Genomic DNA, 20,806 nt, shown 5'->3' with positions numbered 1-20,806 from the left:
TTTTTTTCTTTCTCAGCTTAACTGTACTCGGAGTAAAGTCGCGACACGTGCGCTAAATGTCAGCAAAGTGCTTCTCGACACAAAAGCCAATTTGCTTTGGAATTAGCACGAGCAGCGTTAATTATTTGGACAATTCCTTGCAGTTTTTTTTTTTTCGTGGACGCTCACACGCAAAGAAAAGTAAGGACCTGCTCGCTTGATTTGAGATGAGAGTGGATGTGTCCCAGACATGCCACCGCACAGCCTGCAGGCTTCACTTTTTTGCTCACACACACTCGGGCCAAAAGAATTGTGACATCACACACACACTCACACACTTTGCTCTGTTCTGGACATGGTGAATAAGGGACACAAATACGTCACGTTTTTTTAATCCCATGCTATGGGGGAAAAATATCTCAAAAGGTCAAAATTATTTAAATCTCGGTTGCGGATTTTCTTTCGTAAAACGCCAGGAAAATTAATCAGGTGAATTATCGTGAGTTATCGCGAAATATGACTTGCAAATTTAAGTGATCGTGATTGATCGATCGCATCGAAGTTGATTAAACGCTTTTAAAGCGTCAATCGTGTTGATTTGCGTCGGTAAATGACACGTTTTGACCGGAAATGATGGATTACATCAATCTCACTTTGACATTTTTAAAACGTGTTAATTTCCGTAATTACGTCTCCGGAATTGAACGAGACCTGTTGAAAGTGTTGGCAAAAAGTCACAATTCTGAGGCCATATAAAGATGACTCTAAAATGTATAAAAGCAACCGGCAAAAAAAGAAAATACAATAAAGGAATTAACGATGAAATTAAGAGAACATCGAAAAACGGCCAAAAAATAAAAGGCACGTGGCATGAAACGCACAAATTTTCAACATTACACGTTTGCTCATTCTTATTTGAAACCACGGAATAATTGTTTGAAACTGTGGTGGTTTAATAACTTTTTAAACGAACCTTTTAATAATATCTTAACGTATGTGTGTAACTCATCAAAATAAATACAAAACGGTTATAAATATTGAAATGACAATAATATTTGGGTTGCACACAATAATAAACTTTTTTTTTTAGCTAAGCAAGAAATGAACGTGGCTTTAAAAGTGAAGTAATAAAAGTGTCGTAATCTTGAACGCTGCGAGAGGCCTGTCGCACACTTCGCATTTCTCTTCATGTGAAATCCCACTTTTAACATTCAAAATGTTTTTTTTTTCTTTCTCTCTCTCTTTGGGCGTGCAGCAAGTTCACCGATCGACCAAGCGAAATGCTCTTAGCATAGAGAAAGGTTTATATTGAACAGCAACAATACTTACAGCACACATACAAACGAGGAATGTGACAGTTGTACAAACACAATGGCTCCCTCCCTCCCTGCTCTTCTATACACAGGAGATCATTATATTTATATATACTGTATATATTTATATATTAGTTTGAGTGCCAACTATATTGGTATCAAATCTAGCAGACTACATAGTGTCCGGTAGGCTATATATAGACATCGCCTCTGCATGTGCCTATAGAGGAGCAACAAAAATAAATGATCGGAATAATACATGCGTCGTTTGGGGTGAAAAATGTTTGGAAGGGGGAGGGCAAGATTTGGGGGAAAAAAATCATTATAACAAACTTTGTACACATTATAAAGTGATGCGTCATCTATTCGAATAATATACAGTGTCCGCGCTGGCGTCCGCATATACATTATATATAATATATATATAGAAATGGAATATATTACATCTGGTGGTGCTATAATGGAAGGATGAATCCACTTTTTCTCAAATGGACATTTTTTCTTGCATTTGATCAGTCTGTCATGCAATGTGAAGTGTTAAATAATAAATTTTGTCTTAAGGGGGAAAAAAAAGGTGCCTCCAGTCCTGCTTTTGCAAATTGTCCCAAAAATAAATAAAAGGGCTGGATTTTTTTTTTTTTTTGGGGGGGGGGGTGTCCTTAGAAAGGCAGCGTGTCGAGGAAGAGTTTGTCGATAATGGCAGGTGGAGGCACGAGGTCTTCGAGTTTGAGGTAAAAGATGCGCTGCAGCCCCTGCGTGCACAGCGTGCGCAATTCGGGCAACTTGCCCAGCAACTTGGACAGATAGTTGGGCCGGTTCAGGCCGCCGCCGGTACCGGACGTGAACGTCACTTGGTCCTTCAGGCAGTTGACGATCTTGTTCTGAAGCTCCTCCACGCGCTTGGGCTCCCTCAGGCCGTGTCTCTCTAAAATGAAAATAATGATGAGGAAGGGGGGAGGGAGGGATCGCGATCGCGCTGGATTTGCGCATCTTTTGTGCGCACCTGTGACCATGGCGAGAGCGGCGATGCAGGAGAAGGCCGAGATGTCCACGTTCATGCCTTGCAGGTTGGATGAGAACTCCACGATGGCGTCCACCCACTCGCCGAAGCCGCGCACGCACTGCAGCCGGTGCAGAACCACGCCGTTGCAAAAAATTAACTTTCCTTCCAAAGGGTTGGACCTTTAAAAAATAAAGAAAGAAGAAAAAACGCGCGTCCTGGTTATAAACCAGCACCTGCAAACGGTTTCCAATTAGGCGCCTGTAGTAAAAGCGGGAAATGGGCGCGGGAAATGGCGCGTGAAGGACGCGGTCTTCTTCTCGGTCACCTGTAGGCCAGCCTGAGGACGAAGAGTTCCAGGAAGGCCGACTCGAACAGGAGGTCCTGATCCGGTTTGGGCAGGTCGCAGAAGCCCGGGATCTTCTCGGCCCAGCCTCGGATGATCTCCATGGAACCGGTCAGCAGGTCGTAGAACTGCTGGATGTGCTGCGTGTTGTCGCCGGCCATTTGGTAGTCCGGGCTCGCCTGGAACTGGAATTCCGTTTTAATCAAGGCGCGTTAAAAAGATATAATCCGTGAAATTGCCGAGTGGGCCGACTTTTGCTTTTAAGTGTTATTATTAAATCCCGCCTTCCTCCCCCCCCCCCCGCGTTTGGACGTAAATTAAAAGTGGCGAGGCATGCGTACTCACTCTGGAGTAGTCCAGCGCGGACATGGACGGGTTCGAGTCCACGTGGGCCCGAACCAGAGCGCTTATGAGGCTGACGGGCGGCGAAGGCGGGGAGGGCTCCTGCGGGCTTTTGGGTTTGGAGGGCAGGCGTCCGCGGCGACCTTTCAGATTATCCGTCCTCACCACTGCGAAAAAAAAGACACCGTTACGTCACATTAAACATAAAAAGAATATTGGAATGGGGCCTGCACGTACCTTCTCTGACCATTCCGACCACAAGGCACTTTTGAAAGCGGCAGAACTGGCACCGGTTTCTTCGGCGTTTGTCAACGGGACAGTTCTTATTGGCTAAGCACACATATTTGGCATTTTTCTGGACGGTGCGCTGCGGGGGGAGGCAATAAAAAAAAGTGTGAGCCACATCACTCTGGGAGCCTGCTTTCCACACTTGCACGAACGTTTTCCACTTGTATGCATTCTGTAACAAAACGGCTGTAAACTCGTTCGATTGTTAAAAAAAAATCGGATTTGTAGAGTGCAATTCCAGAACCCACATGATGCCAACGTCGTGTTTTTCGTGCATATTTTTTATGCAGCCTTGCGATTAAGCAAAAGTTTTTCGTGGGAGCGGGGCTCGTTTTTCAAGGCCTGCTACAGAATGATAAACATGGACCGCGAATACTATACGAAAAACTTTTTTTCCCCCAAAGGTTTGACGCATCTGTTGGAAAGAATGCAGAAAAAATGAAACTGACATGGGCTCGCATGCGATAATTTTCGTTGTATTGCAGCTGCACAACGAAAATAAAGGCATTCTATTTTTTATAGAAAGACACTAAAAGGGAAATTCGTGGGCCTGTTTCACATGACATCGAATGCACATTTGAATAAAAGTTTACTTTGGGACTTTCATGCAAGAGAGGGACTGCGTAGGGACAGACTAATGGACGTTTTTATTTTTAAACTTTTTTTGCGCATCCTTCGTTTGGCGCTGGAGAACGAGAAAAGGGCGCTGGTGGGCCTTCTTTAATCCTCAATGACTGAGTCTCCGTTGGATTCGGAGCGTGCACGCATGCGGGAGGGGAACAATAGTCCTGATTTTATTTTGCTGAAAGTGACCCACCCCCCCAAAAAGGGATGCATGCATTTTTTTTTTCTGCCCGTTTCGAGCAATCGGAGTTGAAAGCGCGCAGTCGAGCGTTGCGCGCGCATCCTCCGGCCCACCTTGAAGAAGCCCTTGCAGCCCTCGCAGGTTCGAACCCCGTAGTGCTGGCAGGCCGCGTTGTCCCCGCACACGGCGCACAGCCCCTCGTTGGACGGCGAGCCGCGGGAGGGCGGCGACGGCACCTGGCTGTCCACCAGCTGGTGCCCGCCGTGGCCCAGCTGCAGCGAGTGCGGGAAGGCCAGGCCGCCCTGCTTGCGGAGGCCGCCCGGCACCGCGAAGCTCTGCGCCTCCAGCCCCCGGTGGTGGTGGTGGTGGTGATGGTGGTGGTGCACCGCCGCCGCAGCCGCCGCGGCCGCCGCGGCGGCAGCCGCCGCAGCCGAGGCGGCCGGCCCGTCGGGCCCCATGGAGACGTGCAGCGGGGCGTCGAAGCGCATCTGGCAGCTGGACGCGGGCGTGCCGGGCGGCGACTGCTTGAAGGAGAAGAGCGACAGGCGCGACACGGCCGGGTTCTTGCGCTGCTCCATCATGTAGTTGTGGTGGAAGGTGTGCAGCGCCGGGCCGGGCTCGTCCCACATGGCGCCGGCCTGCACCTGGAAGTTGGGCGTGTTGGGCGCGTGCGGCGACGACGGCGGCTTGAAGTAGACGGGCCCGGCGTGGGCCAGCATGTCGTCGGACTGCGGCGGAGGCAGGTGGCCCTGCTGGTGCGGATGGTGGTAGCCGTGCATGGGCACGTCCTCCACCTTGATGGGCGACTGCTCGCCGGAGCCGCCGCCGCCGCCGCCGGAACCCGGCGGCACCTGGTAGAGGCAGGGCGGCTTGACGTCATAGCCCGCCGCCGCGTTGTAGTTGTCCATGAAGGTGCTGAAGCTGGGCAGGGAGGTGGTGGCGGTGATCTCGGTGTTGGTCAAGTCCATGCTAAACTTCACGAACTCGGGCGTGAGGAAGTCGCAGCTGTACTCTCCCGCGGCGTGGTAGCTGTAGCTCTGGGACGCGGGGCTGGCTCCTTGCGGCGATGATCCATACTGAGCCTGGACGCAGGGCATGGCTGCCGGAACGCGGGGGACCCTTCCCGGCACTCGCTTGGACGATCGCGCGACTCGGACGAGCGTTTGGAATCGATCTTCCACTACATGGGGGGAGGAAACAAAAAAAAAAAAACAGCATAAAAAACAGTAAAAGCGCCACTTTTCAAACTTTGCACTGCGGATTTGTACCCTGAACAAGAAAGGCAACTTTTACCTCTTTCGCGTGCAGCTGCTCAATCCATGCAATAAGCATCCGAGGGCTGCTGGAAAAAGGACAAGTCATCAAGTGGAAGGAAGGCAAGTCTCCAAATGGCGAAGCCCCCACCCCGCCTTGTGAGCCTCGACTAAGCCACTCCAAGCCAATGTGGCTTTGTTTATGTGAGCTCCGGATGCTCTGGCCCACGTGTTTGCGCGAGTGACGCCATCGGCGTCAACACCGACGCGGGCCAATCGGAGAGAGAGGTGGGAGGGACGTGAGAGATGCGAGGGGGCGGGGGGGTCCTCCAGCCCTGCCTGCCCGGTGGACGTGTTTGTCTTGCGCTATGCGATCTCTGCTGCTTCCCACGTAGACACGAAGAGGAGATGTAGTGGGGATAAAGGCGGCTCGGCTCGGTTTGAACAGGATTTAAGACTAAACACTCTCCACGCGCTTCAGTTGAGTCCAAGCGCCTTGCTGCCGGCAGACCCCAAAAAGTTGGCCAAAGTTCGCCGGCCGACGAAAAGGAAGCCATCCCATTTTACGTTTAAAACATAAGTGACTTTCATTTTCATAGTTTTACTACACCACTTTTTTCCAGACAATACCAGTGGAGTACCCAACAATTGTAAAGTCGCCGATACCGAGTGTCGATACTAGTTGTATCGATACTCCAAATTCCTCCTCCTTTGACATAAAGACTTACCTTTTCCAATCTAGCGTTTTACTTGAAATTTCAAGAAATTCCTGGCAATTTTCTATGAATTCAACTTGTCATTTCATGACAGTAAAACCGTGGTCGATATTAGTATCAGCGGCCATCAAGTACCGATACCTGTACACACATGTGTACAACATGTACACACCCATTCCTCGTTTTTTTGTCCATTTTTTTGGTCACATTTTCCCATAGTACCATGCGCAAATCAATACCCTCCCAAAAATTGCTGTTATCAGCATTAAGTACTTTTTTTGCAAAAATACTTCACATATTCAAAAACCGATACTAAAACCACGAAAATACACCGGCGAGACACACAACCACCAATACTAAACGCAAAAATATTATACTTACATAAAAAACCTCTATACTTAAACTTATGAAAGTAAAAATGAAGCATACTTCATAAATCAACAAATGAAAATGAATAACCCTAACAGAAGTAAAGCAAAACCTTCTCATCTCATATACACACACACACAACACACACACAAAGATCAAAGGATTGAACTATATATGTATATATACACAGGAAGCTACATTTTATTTTGAAACATTGTCTGGCTTCCTTACAATGTGCGGCTGCTTGAGGAAATTAGTACAGCTTGACAGGCAGTGGATTCTCCGCAAGTTTTATTGAACTTCTGGGCCAACAAGCTAAAAAAAAAACAATTTGATCTCATGTTTGCTGTCCGGTAAATGCTGCCTGGGTCATTTTGTTTCTTCCTTGCGTGAAAGGAGAAGCGGCGAGCTTCACTAAGTAAGATGAGCGAGTCAGACTGTGTCCCACTGCAGTTGGACAAATCTGAACACGTGACATAAGCCAGTTGGGTATTTTCCCTTTCATTTTGGTGTTTACTAAACTGTGATGTCACACAAAATTGTTTTTGTTATTGGGAGCTCCTTACAAAGATTCTGGGATCTGTTGTGTTGTTTTTTTTTTTTTACCTGATTCTTTTACCTTGCTTTGTCCTTTTAATTGCGTAAATCGTGGACTCCAAATATTCCTGTTGGGACCCATAGCTTTTTAGTATAGTGAATCCTGGGAACTTTAGGTAATTTTATAAACCACATTTTCCGCATTATAAGGCGCACCTAAAAGCCTTAAATTTTCTCCAAAGCTGACAGTGCGCCTTATAATCCAATGCGCCTTATATATCAAACATATCATATGCTGCGTGAAACTAAAAGTAAAACGGAAGTTAGCATTAGCCATTCATTTATTAGTGCTTCATTATTACTGCTCTTATTGCTCTATTAGTTTTTTTGTTTTGTTTTCATTTTATTACCTACTTTATTATTTGCTCGATTATGGAACGTAGTCTGCTCGGGCTACTGAACAGAATAAGAATTTCATTGTGTAGTTTTACACATTGCGTGTGACAATAAAACTCTTGAATTATGTATTAATAAAGTTTGAGTTATCTGATTGTAGACATTCCCTGAGTGCAGCGCCATCTAGTGGATGCAAAACAGCATGCAAATGCGCCGAGTAACTTTTACTCTTCTACGCCTTATAATGCGGTGCGCCTTATAGTGCGGAAAATAAAGTGTGTGTATACATGTGTAACTGCCTTTGATAAACTTGAAAACAGCGTAAAGGGACCTACACCCCCCCCCCCCCCCTCCCCAACCAATAGGCGCAGAACTTGTATGACATAAGCCTCATAAAGCTGGAGGAAGGCGGGTAATATTATTGTGCCTTATCGTCTGACAGTATTTCTTTTATTCCTCAATTGTTTTCCAAATTTAGACCTCTGCTTCTGGGGGGTGGGGGGGGGGGGGGGTGGAGAGACTGTGTGTGTGTGTGTGTGTGTGTGGGTGGTGGGGGTGGGAAAGTAGTGCTAATTAGTGGGGCCTCTCAGCAGTTATCACAGGGGAACCAATTTAGTGCCCTTGAGAGGGAAAAGCCCGATAGCGAGGACCCATACGGAGGACCGGGGGGCGGGGGGGGGATCAAGTTGAACGTATTGTTTTGCGGCCCATCTCGGGGTAATCTAACACTAACACCTTGTGTCCAATAGTTGCTCCCACAGTGTGTTTTTTGCGAATATTAGTGTGGGCAGCAGGCCAACAAACTCCGCTCCGCAGCATCCTGCCATTGTGCGGGCAAAATAAACACACGCACACAAGGTGCGCTCAAGGACAGGCCGCGGAGGAGCGTATTGCACCGGCAGCTAGAGGGTGCTCTTGCTCAGCATTTTCTGCCCCCGGCAATTAACCTTTTTCCAGTAACCTCGCCCCTTTATGGCCCTCTTCCTTCTCAGGTGGGCTTTATTGCGTCATGTACGCCCTTTTATAGGAACCCTCGTTAAAATCAACCATCAAGGCGGTAATTTTTTTAATTAATTGCCCGCGCGGGCAGATGCGATGACATCACGGCCAGCCATCTCAAGCGCAAACATAATAAAGACCATTATGAATTTAATTGGGCCGTTTGAGCAGTTTATTTACTTTTGACTTAAGAATAATCAAGGGGCGAGGATGCGCGCGATTAGCAAAGCGGCTGAGGCTCGTTAAATTGCGCGCGTGGAATTCCCGCTTTTATGATTTTAGCAAGCGAATCCATTCATCTTTTTATACACCGCCACATAAAAACAATCGCAAATTAATTCGGAGAGACCTTTTTTTTTTTTGGTCCCCGAACTCTCAACCGCATTCTGGTGGTGGAAAAAGAAGGAAAAAAAATCTCTGCGAAACTTTGATGCGAGCGGTCCATCCCGAGCCCGAAGGCAACCTCCTTTTTCCGGCGCTCCCCTTTTCCCATTTGTGGAATTCCACTTTACAAGCTTAAATGTCTACTTAATATGCTTTAATGCCTGCTCTTTGGAGCCTGCGAGCACTTCATCACTTTTATACACCTTTCTATAACACACAGTTAACTAGCAATGGCTGACGGAACAGCTTGTCTTGCAGCTGGAAGGCGCCCCGAATGGCGTGATGGAGCTACCTGTTCGCCATGCACAATGAGACAGTAAAAATGTGGAGCGAGGCCTCGGCACGCCGCCGCCGCCGTCTATATCAAGGCGGCGCTGAATATTCATGAATCAAAGTGTCATGACATGCTCTGTAATTGGCAGCAACATTAGTAATGACACCGCCGCTATCAAGGCCCTGCATATTCATGCCGACGCCCAATATTTCCTCACCGCCGTGTTTTGTCTTTTTTTTTTTTTTTTTCCACCCACTCCTCAAAGTGGAAATGTATTCCGGAGCTGCAGGTGTCCCCGCTGACACAATCAATTTTTGCCACCCCCCCCCTCCAAAAAAAAATCAGATCAAGCATTGGCTTTCTTTGATTAATAAAATGTATAAAATTACACAAAGCACGCAAAAATGCAAATAGTGATAAATGAATCTTATTATAATAGTTAGGAAGCATTAAAAGCTTGAAATGGTGCATTAGAAGGAAGGAATGTATAAATAAGCAAATGGGACAACTCTTCTTCATTTTTTTTCTGAAATCCATCATGCAAAGTAATGAAAGACATTTCTTAATATTTACTGTCCCCTCAAGTCATGTGACGATAAAATGGATGAGCGCTCTTCATTGGAGAAGGTGGACCTGCTGCAAATGCTCAATGTGGATGATTTCTCCAAAGAGGAGCAGCGTCCCAATTCTTGCATGGCCATGGATTGGGTAAAAAAAAAAACTAACCCAGGTAGGGTTAAGGTTTATGAATTTAAAACCACCTTTTTGGGTGCTCATATGCAGTATAATCCCAATTTGGTCAAAAACGGCCCAAAATAAGTTTATTTTTTTCACATGGGGTCGGTCAATTGCGTAAACAAAAAATAGGTTGCTTTGTGATTTATTTAATTGACCCTAACCCAATTTTGGGTTGTTTTGCAGGTTATTAATGTGAAACACCTTTTTGAGTAGTCAAAAGAATATCCCAAATTGGGACAAAAAGGGTCCAACTCAACTTTTTGGGACCTTTATTCCCTTAAATAGGTACAATCAATTAAATAACCCAAATACTTGGGTGCTTGTGGGCTATTCAACTGACCCTAACCCAATTTGGAGTTGTTGTTTATTCAATTGACCCCAGCACAAAAATGGGTTGTTTTACAGGTTTACTTATTTGAAACCACCTTTTTGGGTTGTCGAAAAATAACCGAAATTGGGTCTAAAATTTGGGTCCAAATTTTTGGGTCGTTTATTCTCGGAAATAGGCTCAATCAATTAAATAACACAATGGCTGCTTTGTGGGCTGTTCATTTCACCCTAATTCAACCTTGGGTCGTTTTGTGGGTTATTCAATTGACTCCAACCGAATTTTGGGTTCTTTTGCATAAACAACCCAGATGGTGTTTGAACCAACTGTTTTGGAGGTTAAAAAAAATAAAAAAATAACCCAAATTGTGCCAAAAAGGGACAGACCCAACTTTTGAGTCATTTATTTGACCCAATAGGGTTAGACTAACCCATAGAATAACCCATACATTGCATTGCATTGTGGGTTATTGAATTACCCCAACCTTGGGTGAAATCACTCATATCTGCTCAAAATCCACAGCTACCAAACGAAAGGGTTAGGAACACAACCCAGCATTTTTTTTTTGTTTAATTTGAAGCTTAAAGATGCTATCAAGTGGTCTGACTTCCCTCAAAGACGCATATAAGCGCGCAGAGTAAAAGCAATACGCTCACTCATCACGCCTCCAGCTGTCAAAGAGTGGGAAAATGATTACGGATTTTAACCAATGGAATATGTATGGCCCGCCTCAATATTCTCCCCTCCTCGTGAATATGAGAGCGCACATTTGAATAGTGCGCCATCCCCGGCTAAGATTTGGGCCAATAAGTACCCGAATGTTGATGCGCTTGGGTTCCGATCTCCGAACGGGCCGCGGGCGCGCCGCGCCATTTCTCATCAGCCCGAGAGCAGCCGGCTCATTGGCCGAGGAGTCCGATACCCGCGCGACGCCGTGGCCAAATTGGATTACAAACAGGTAAATGCTTCATTTTTTCTCCGCAGCTGACACTTATCCGCCGAATTCCTGGTCCCCGTGGTCATATTGCTTTATTTACCCGCCCGTGTTCATTTTTCACTCCAGGGGGGGAGCCACTGACATGTTTGCCTTGAATGACTGCGTGACGCGGAGCTTTGCTCGTTCTGCATTCGACCCGGAAAAAAAAAAAAACTCAGTTGTTTCCAATTCGGTCATTTCAAAAGGGACATTTTATGGAGAAGTTACTTTTTATCGTTTGTATAATATCCTGCAAACTAACGATGGGTGATTAACGACAATAAGTACTGGTATCGGGCCTTCTTATTTCATGGTATCCATACTCGCGATTGTAGCCGATACTCTTCACTCTGAGCAGTCTAAAATCACTAAGTGGAAGCTAAAATTAAGAAAAAAAATGCCCTTTATTTCATGACATTTTAAGGAAAAATGGTACACCAGAATATGAGCGTCTTTCTTTTAAAAATATATAATTTAGGGGGGAAAAAAGTGTATTAATGATATTGGTACTAGGTAGTGGTGACTAAACAACCATTTATTACGCTCCAAAAACATTTGTGTTAAAAAATAACAAATATGACCCAAACAAGACCCAACTGACTCCACTATTCCTTCTGTCCAATTTTGAATCAAACTGGTTCATTTTCAACCACCTATGATTCTAACGCAGACAAATTAATTCAACTCAATTATTACGTTCGAAAAAGAATTGGGTAAAAAAGTAACTGCGAGTCCAAAAAATAAATACCCGACCCAATATATAGGTTAATTGACCCAATTTTCTGGGTTATTTATTTAAAAAAAAAAAAAAAATGTCTGATAGAAATTACCCATTTTGAACCAAGAAAGCCGAGTCAAATTGATCAAAATATTTGGTCGGTCATTTTTAGACCCATCATTGGGTTATTTTTAACCCAACTGTTTGGCTTTTTCTTGGATATAAGAATACATTTTTATGCGGGGGTTATTAACTAATGATTTTTTGAACAGTTTTTAGAGTGCAGGGTAAAATTAGAGTCAAAAAGTAAAGATGAATCTGAAGCGATTATAATATTCTAAAATGTTTGGGTCAAAAATAACCCAATTATGGCTCAAAAAAGGACCAACATAATATTTGGGTAACACTGATCCAGCCTTCTATGTGCTTTCGTACAAAACAACTCAATTTTGTTAGTTGTATTATACAACATGTCCCATTTTGCAAATTTGGGGGATTGCTACGTGTAAAACAATCCAAAATGTTGGGTCAAATTGACTCAACTATTGGATCACTCACCCAAATTAAACCAAGTATGGGTCAAAAAAGGACCAACCCAATATTTGGGTCAAATTGAGCAAAATAGACCTTTTGGACCCAAAATGGGGTCATTTTTAACCCAATTCTTTTTAAAGTGTTTTTTTTAACAAAATAATCAATTTTTGTGCAAATCAACAACAGCATCAAAAAATTTGGGGCAAATCGACCCAAGTAGTGGTTCTCTATTTATTCAGGACTGAACTGTTTTTTTCGCGTACAAACAATTGTTTTTCTCTCTAAAGTCTCTTAGAAGTTGACATTTTTGCTCTCTGGGTCATGTTATTAATACACCTGGCAACTGTTTTAAATTATGAGAAAAAAAAAAAAAACCAACAAAAAACTAAAATGCCTCCTTTAAGTCACGAAATGATGTCACAATAGCGGAGCCACCACTGTACCCCCCCCCCCCCCCCCCTCCCCCATCTGTGAATTGTTCCAGACAACTCACCCGGGTTCAAGCTGAAATGTCACCATTTTCTGCTGCTTCTCACCACATTTGAGGAATCTCATTATTCACGGCTTGTGTTTTTCTTTTGGAGCCTTTATTTTTTCCATCTGTACGAACATAGCGGGGTCCTGGAGGTGAGCGGCGGAGGAGCCCAATTAGTCGGATTGCAGCTTGACAGGCAAATGTAGGCTACAATATCTTCACCTCAAAATCTATATCCTCGTCACAAAACTCCATTAACAAAAGGGCCACTTTCACTTGGTGCCAAATAACAATGACATACTCAATGTACAGTAAAAAATGAAGGCTTTGAAGATTAATAGTGAACGCTGCCCCTAGTGGGCATTCATGATTGACGTTCTAAAAATATTACATGGAGATAACCATGTGCTTTTCTGATCTTTTTACATTGTTTAATATTGCAGTTACAGCATTTATCATTCTGTTTTCTACAAAAATAAATAACCACGCAAAAAATGAGCTTCACTTGTCTATTTTTGACTAGCAAAAATATGTAACTGCCCACCACTGGCTGAGTCGTTTGTATCAGGAGTCGCAGTTAAAAAATTAGTCAAGTGTGTTAATCCAGCAAACGTACAACTCGATAAAGTAAGTTTGATTTTGAAGTTGACACCATTTACAATTGATTCGGCCTATTTTTTCATTTTTTCACCACCAATAATTATTTTTAATTCACTTTATTTTTCGAACCCAGGTTCTCAAACCACTCAAGGATTTCACACGAGGGACATCGCCGAAAAAAGTCGCGCCGCAAGCCAAGTACTGCAAAAAAAAAAAAAAAAGTCTTTATCCCGAGCCCTCCCCCCGTATCATCTTCTATCCGCTGTCATTTCTCAGCTCATATAGCCGAGCAGGCCGTAAACCTTTCCCTTGATAAAGGCGTCGGAGTCGGGAAGACGGAGAAGTTCAGGCGAATGGCAGTAAACTTTACAATCACCTTTGGGCTGTTGAAGTGCGGGGTAAAGCGAGAGCGAGCGGGCGGCGGCTGGCATCTTCCAACTCCGCTTTCTCCCCGAGACTTGGCTGAACTCCGGGGCCTTGATTTGATTGGTGCAGCCTTGAATCATAAGCTTTAATTGCACCTGACATTTAAAGCTTCTCTCTGGTATTTAAAGCAGTGTACAGGTGTGGCTCATTACAGGGGGGGGGCGAGGTGTGGGGGTTGTGTGTGTGTGTGTGTGTGAAGGGGGGGGGGGGGTCATGTGAGGGATTCTCGTCATCTCAGCGGCTGTCATCCAAACGCAACGACGCCTTCGCTGGTCGTCGGTCAAAGTACGTTTGTAGGATTCTGTCATCAATTGAATGGTGTTTTTTTGTTTTTTTTTTAAACTTTGTTCTCATTCGCGTGGCACTTGAGCGGGAGTCCATCCCAGCAGATTTTGCGCACTTAATCAAATTTAAAATGGTGTCACAGAGCATCTATATGACCAAAAGGGTTAGACAAAATATCTGAAATAAATCTGATGTTGTTTTAAGGACATAATAATGTGTTTGTATTAAAAAAAATCCATTGGAAAATTGGGAAAAATGAGGAAAAATGCGATAAACTTGCAGAAAATATTTTTCAAAATGACTCCCAAGTACCAATACAAATGCTGTCACTATCAAAAAGTTTTAAAATCACTCGCTTCCATTCATTAATCACATAGATTTTTATTTTGCATTAAAGTGTATTAGAAAATAATTTTCCTGCTGAAACAGCACATTTGTATTGTTTGCTTCAATAAAATTCGGAATTCCATTTGGAGTGGTATGTTTACCTGTATTTTATTTAGCAACTCCTTTTTTTTTTTTTAATTCTGTCTCATCTGCTGGAAAACGGTGCCACTGATGGAAATGCACATCCGTATGAAAACTTGGCAAAGGAATCAGTTGAACACAATTTAGCAATAAGTTGCTTCCCGTTCCAATTAATTTGCTCTCAATTTGAAAGGAAAAAATGCCTTCATTGTGGAAAGCTTAAGTATTTTTTTTTTTTTAACGATGAAGAGCAAGGCAAAACCTCACACACACTTTAATTGCAGTCTATGTGAGCGTAAAGACATTGGGTTCATTTATTGTCTTTTTTTTGAGCAAATAATAGCCAGTAGGCATTGCGTTGCAAGCGGTCCCAGGATCCATGTGTCTGCGGGCAACGTGCGCTTTGTGTTGGCATCAGAAAAACAAAAGCATATGTTGATTGTTAGCCAGGGTGTACATAGCATGTCCTGTTCACTCAGGCTCTCCCTGGTAGCGGCAAACTCCCAACTTTGTTTCTCCGGGCTATCTGTCAGACCTCATTTAGCATTTGGGGACATGTGGATTCCCATGTACTGCAAAAAGGCAACAGACTTCACAAGGGCCTAGGCTACTATCTGACCACTGATCTGTCAGACGCATCCGTAGAGATGGGCTGAGGTGAGGGAGCGGGGGGGGGGGGGGGGGTCTGTACTCTAAACTACCATTTTTATTTGTGCACTTTTATAATCCCATTAAAACAAAAAAAAACTGCACAGAAATAAATGAATAAAGGAAGTTAAATTGTGCTAAGTGTTCCCATTATTATTTCAGCACTAATATATATTTATATATATATATATATATATATATATATATATATATATATATATATATAAAATTAATTAATTAATTAAATATTGATTTTTTTTCGTAAATGTTGTTTACTTGACACTTGAAATAAGTTAATATACACTGTTCGCTCAGTCGTATTTTGGTTATCGTGGCCTATTGCAGGTTTACGTTTTTAATTTTCTTGTAGTTCTTCAGTCCACTCAAAAATAGCCATTTTGCTCATAAACAAATTAAAATAAAATCAATCTACGTGGATTTTATTTACCATATAGACTGCAGGATTACTTTTTTCTTTATTCATCTTTTTTTCTTCTTTTTTCTTCAAAAAAAATACAATCAAAATTAAAAAAAACATACTGTACAGCAGTCATTCTTGCTTGCAAAATAGTGAGCACAGTATTATTTATGAAAAAACACCAACAACAACCAATAAAAAATTGGCCCATCTCCCATTTTCATGCAATTTTGAAAAAAGCTTCAGGGAGCCACTAGGGTGGCGCTAAAGAGCCACGGCCCCTGACCGAGACTAATGAAAGACACGTAAAAATACGTCTTTGGGAATGAACGACTCGAGTGTAACATTCAAGCGAGTTACGCCCAAGCTATGAATGCTAACTCTACACTACAATTGATTTAAAGTCAGCAAACATTTTTGTCTAAATATTTCCAACATGATTCCATCTTAAATAAATCCAGCCTTTAATGAAATATTTGTTGGGTTTATTACCCTAATTGAAATCGACTGGAATCTTCCAGAATGACTTGAAAATCTAAATTTTATTTTTGGGCCACGTCATCCTGCTCTATTTACACCGTAAATATATATACAGTAAATAGAGCTTTGAATTTGAGATTTACAAATCTAAAAGTGTTACACGTGTTCAACATTTAGCGCGATTTGAGCTGAACAACTGGAATAGAGCATGTTGTTTTTAATACTTGGATGAGTGCAGAAAAAAAAAAATCATGGAGCATACATGTAATTTCTAATACAGCTGTCTCCTCCTCTGCGTTTCCCATATGCAAGTGGGTACATTATGGCAGTGACATTTTCTATCCTGACCTTATTTAGTGGGGATCGGGCTTTGACTGCTCGGGTTCATCTCCTCGGGATTATTGGAACGGCGGCGGTCGGACAAGCCGGGCCTTCCCACGTGCTTGGCGGAAAAAGGCGGGCATGAAAACGCAATGTTTAAGCGCGTGCTAATTTTGCTGGGATTTAATAAGGCGAGGCCAAACTAAACATCCCTTCTTGTGTCGTCGACCAAAAAAAAAAAAAAAAAACATCTGTGTACCTGTAACAATTTAATCGGCCGAGTCAGCCCAGCCAAGCATCTCCGCCTCTATGACTGGGAGACATGAAATTCACTGTCATTACTGTCCCTGTCATTTTGCAGCATTTTATCTGGGCTGCAGCCCCTTCCTCTCACTCCACTGAGCTTTCTACCTCCAGGAGGCTGCGGCGGGCAAGCGGGCGGGTGGGCTGTGAGCCCAGCAGAGGTAGGGATGGGATGGGACGGGTGGGAGGGAGAGGGGGGGGGTGCGTGTCCTCCAGGGAGCTCTGATGCTCATCTCGCCGCGCCATCGTTCGGCCCCTTTTCGCCTTTTTAATTGCTGATGATAATTATCGTCATCATCATTGTTATCCTCATCAGGATGTCAGCCAGCCGCTGCCGTTCATTCATAAAAAAAAATTAAAAAAAATCCGCCGCTAATCCTGGTATTCCTGACATTTAGAAACTCTGTCAAGTGGATTCAGATATTTCGAAAAATAACAAATAGTCTGGGAATTATATACATATTAAACTACCCCCTTGGGTTGTCTCATTTAACCATATTGCATTCATGATAACCGGGAATTGGTGAGTTCTGACATCAAGTAACGGTATCGCAAGAAAATGACGGTTAATCTCATTATTGAAACCTCTAGCTTTAGCTTAAAAAAAAAGCCTATTTAGCTTCAGGCTAGCAAAGATGGTGCTAAGAAATATCAGCAGTTACAACTAGGAAAGGGCGAGTATCGATACCAAGTACTCATATCAGGAAGAAAAACATACTAATTCTTGCCACTCCTAGCTTTTCCTTTAAAAAAAAGCATATTTAGCTTAATGCTAACAAACAATTATTAATGCCATACATGAGCTAACAAATAGCATCAGTCTTGTGGTGTTACAAAAGATGGCCAAGTACTGTTAAGTATTACAATAATAATTAAAAAAAAAAACAACACCTTTAAACTAGTTATTGGAACCCCTAGCTTTTCCTTGAGAAAAGCCTGTTTAGCTTTTTGCTAGCAAACAATAATTAATGCCAAACATGAGCTAACAAAGCATCAGTGCCATTGATTTATAGCGAGGAATGGGCGAGTACCAACACCATGTCCCGATATCAATAGAAAAAGAAACAGTAAACTAATTATTGCTGTGCCTAGCTTTGCCTGTAGAAAAGACTGTTTACCTTATAGCTAGCAAACAATTATTAATGCTATTTCTGCTATTAATGCATTTCGTTCGCCTTCTTGACCCACACTTTGCGATATCACATAAAACACTCTGTGACAGTAGCATATAATAAGATGTAGTAGCTAACTCACAGTGGTACTGAAGCCGACAAACCAATAAAAGGACAACATGATTGGCTCCTGCAGCAGAGGAGGACTTATGTGTGATAGACAACGAGAACTATACGCTGCAGCTTCCTGTTACAACATATGATGAGCAGGGGGGAAGAAAAATGACCGGTTTTTGTGTTTTATAAAACCGTGACTTGATATATTGATATATTGACAATTCTGTTATCATTACATGCCTAGTCCATTTCATAGCTAGCTAGATTTGGTTACACGCGATTACTCAATCAATTTTAAAATAATTTACAATTGACAGCCCACAGTGTTTACTAAAAGCTTGATTTTCCCCAAGGTGTCTGTTAAGCTAGCATCACAAGCCTGTTGGCTAGCGAGCTAGCTAGAGCAATATTACGCAGCAGTATTTTCCGACTGACAGTCGAGCGATGAAAGTTGAGCTTTTATTGGACATGAGGGCTGTATTTTTAATCATTTAAAGTTCCGTTTTATACACTGAGGATTCTTTTTAAAATTATTTTAACTGGTTAAGCGTTTTTAAACAAGTGTTCTCGGTGGCGTGTCAAATTTACAGGCATATTTATCATCAATTTACAGGGACTTTATGCGGGGACTTTAGCGTATTAATACGGGCCAATCTGCAACCGAGAGTTGTATTGGGTAAGCTCGGCAATCACCAAGATTCACCGGCTTTACTCAGCGTGTGCGCGTATGTGCGCGCGCACACATGTGAGCGCTAACCACATTAATGGTCACATTCACCCTACAGAGATGAAGAACAGGATTCTAAGCTCTTCCTAATACATCATGGCAGGGTGCATACTCTTGTACGTAATTCATTCTAAAATGTGGCCTTTAAAACTGTTGTTTTCCTGTTTTTCTTTCTGTTTTTTTTTATTTTTGGCTTTGAGTTTATATATTTATTTCCCACAGTGGGGGTGAATGGCTTCCAGCGTACGCTAGCATTCAGCGCGGCCCCACCAGCTAGCCGGCCTCAAGTCGCTCAAACGTAAAATAAATCAGGGCACAAAAGCGAGACTCTTCATTCCTGCAAAGGAGCAACCAAACAAGGAGGGACTTGAAGCACCTTGGCAATAACAAATAGAAAGAAAGTCACCCCAGACACCCACATTAAAAGTGATTAATCATCTCTGTTCTCTCTTTACTTTTCAAAGAGAGGGATCGTCCGGCTATAAATCTTCAAAGATGTACATAAGAATCGCTTCCTAATGAAAGTCGGCTTTGTTCATTTGTCACCTTTAGACCCTTTCATTTAAATTACAAAACTTGTGACCTTGCGACTCGGAATATAGATCTCTGCTATTTTCCAGCCAAAGAGGAATTAATCCATAAGTCTTGATAGTAGCGTTCGCTGTTCATTAAAAGGATTCCACCGACGGCTCTTTTGCTAGCAAAGCAGATAAGCTGCTGTCAGGGCTTGTTTAGCCTCTTGAAAAAGTCATTACGGGAGAGCGGAAGCACTTGTGCGACACTCTTACTTGACTTGTCGGCGGAGAGAGACGCGTTTGAGATAGGCAGGTGAGACAAATATTTCATATTTCAAGCGTATTTTGGAGTAAGATGGCTTGAAAATGTATTATTTAACAGGAAATGACTTCAGTTAATGGTAAACTCCATTTTGTAAATCGTTTTTTTGGGTGTTTTTGACTCAAATGTTTTTAGATGGAAAAGATCCATGTATTTTTTTATTTTTTTTTACATTCGGACTACCAATGTGTAGCCATTTACGTCTGATTTGTCTGTTGATTAGAAATGATGAGATATTGACAACTGGAAAAAAAAACTCAAGTAAGCAAAACTGTGGTCATCAACACTTCAATGTTCTGCCTTTTTCATTTGTAGATATATCGGACCAGGAAGTTTTTAAAGAATTATCTAGCTAGCTAGTTAAATGGCTAATTTGTTGCATTGGGTACCTAACTAGCTAGCTAGCTATTAGGGTAGCTATAAATACATTAATTTGTTGCATTAGCTACCTAACTAGCTAGCTAGCTATTAGGGTAGCTATAAATACATTAATTAATAAAATAAACAAAAAAATTGTAGGAATCGCTGAAGTCCAAGAGAGTATCGTGCAATATCCAAAAGTTTTTGAAACTTTTTTGTAGGCGTAATCCTGCTGACAACTCTAGTTGTACTTTTTTAAGCCTCAGAAACACCAATGAGATTCTTGGGTCATTTTGACCGGGGTTTTTCTTATTTATCAAAGAATTTTCCAAGAAAATCTCAAACATGCATACCAATGAGATTTGACTAATAGATTTACCATTTACTTTAACTTTCAAATGGGTCAGTTCAAAATTCCACCAAAAAAGGAGGGTTTAACATTTTAACCCCTGTGCACTATTTCGACTAGTTTTGGGTCATTTTCTTTCACATCATTCGACCAGTATTTTAGGAGGATCATCATCTGGGTGAAATTTCAGCTCCCTGAGGTCATTTTTCAATGCGTTCCATTTGATGTGAAATACTTTTGATGTAAATATAAAAGAATTTCAATTGTGAATGTTACTGAAATAATGAAAACAAACCAACAACCGCAATAGAAGGAGAACCGTTGATTTGACGCACCTCCTCCCGGTTCCCCGCCTTCCCCGGTGCAGAATCTCTCCCTTTCCCCGGCGCGGGAAGGTGGACGGGAGGGGTCGTTAGCGGGGCCCGGGCGTCGAGGCCAAAGGGCCGCTGCGGCTTTAAGTGCGCTCCTCGTGCGGCCGCGGCATCGCGAGCATCCGTCGCGCTGATGCAAAGTGACAGGGACAGATGTGACATATCGGTTGCGACACACTTCCATACCACCAGTCACAGGCTCGGGGTGACTCAC

At 42.9% G+C, this 20,806-nt stretch overlaps 1 protein-coding gene across 4 annotated transcripts in view; it reads right to left on the bottom strand.

Annotated features, from left to right (window-relative positions):
- Positions 1-1,265: 1,265 nt before the first annotated feature.
- Positions 1,266-20,806, bottom strand: part of nr4a2a (nuclear receptor subfamily 4, group A, member 2a) — a 98,376-nt gene continuing 78,835 nt past the window's right edge. For 2 of the 4 annotated variants that reach the window (XM_088414766.1, XM_088414765.1), the window contains exons 4-11: positions 20,557-20,722; positions 5,367-5,412; positions 4,187-5,253; positions 3,218-3,347; positions 2,984-3,147; positions 2,621-2,823; positions 2,296-2,474; positions 1,266-2,217 (exon numbers count right to left, since the gene is read on the bottom strand). In XM_088414766.1, the coding sequence (XP_088270892.1) occupies positions 1,952-2,217; positions 2,296-2,474; positions 2,621-2,823; positions 2,984-3,147; positions 3,218-3,347; positions 4,187-5,170 (1,926 nt within the window). In that variant the 5' untranslated portion in view covers positions 5,171-5,253; positions 5,367-5,412; positions 20,557-20,722 and the 3' untranslated portion in view covers positions 1,266-1,951. Of the gene's footprint in view, positions 2,218-2,295; positions 2,475-2,620; positions 2,824-2,983; positions 3,148-3,217; positions 3,348-4,186; positions 5,254-5,366; positions 6,404-20,556; positions 20,723-20,806 lie in introns of those variants that run through there. The other 2 variants (XM_088414767.1, XM_088414764.1) reach the window with 2 other exon arrangements.

The sequence above is a fragment of the Hippichthys cyanospilos genome, chromosome 5 (assembly GCF_059441005.1).
Source record: "Hippichthys cyanospilos isolate Australia breed blue-spotted pipefish chromosome 5, RoL_Hcya_1.0, whole genome shotgun sequence".
Classification (NCBI taxonomy): Eukaryota; Metazoa; Chordata; class Actinopteri; order Syngnathiformes; family Syngnathidae; genus Hippichthys; species Hippichthys cyanospilos.
The sequence above is the reverse complement of the archived record's forward strand: the minus strand, read 5'-3'. Positions and strand labels throughout refer to the sequence as shown.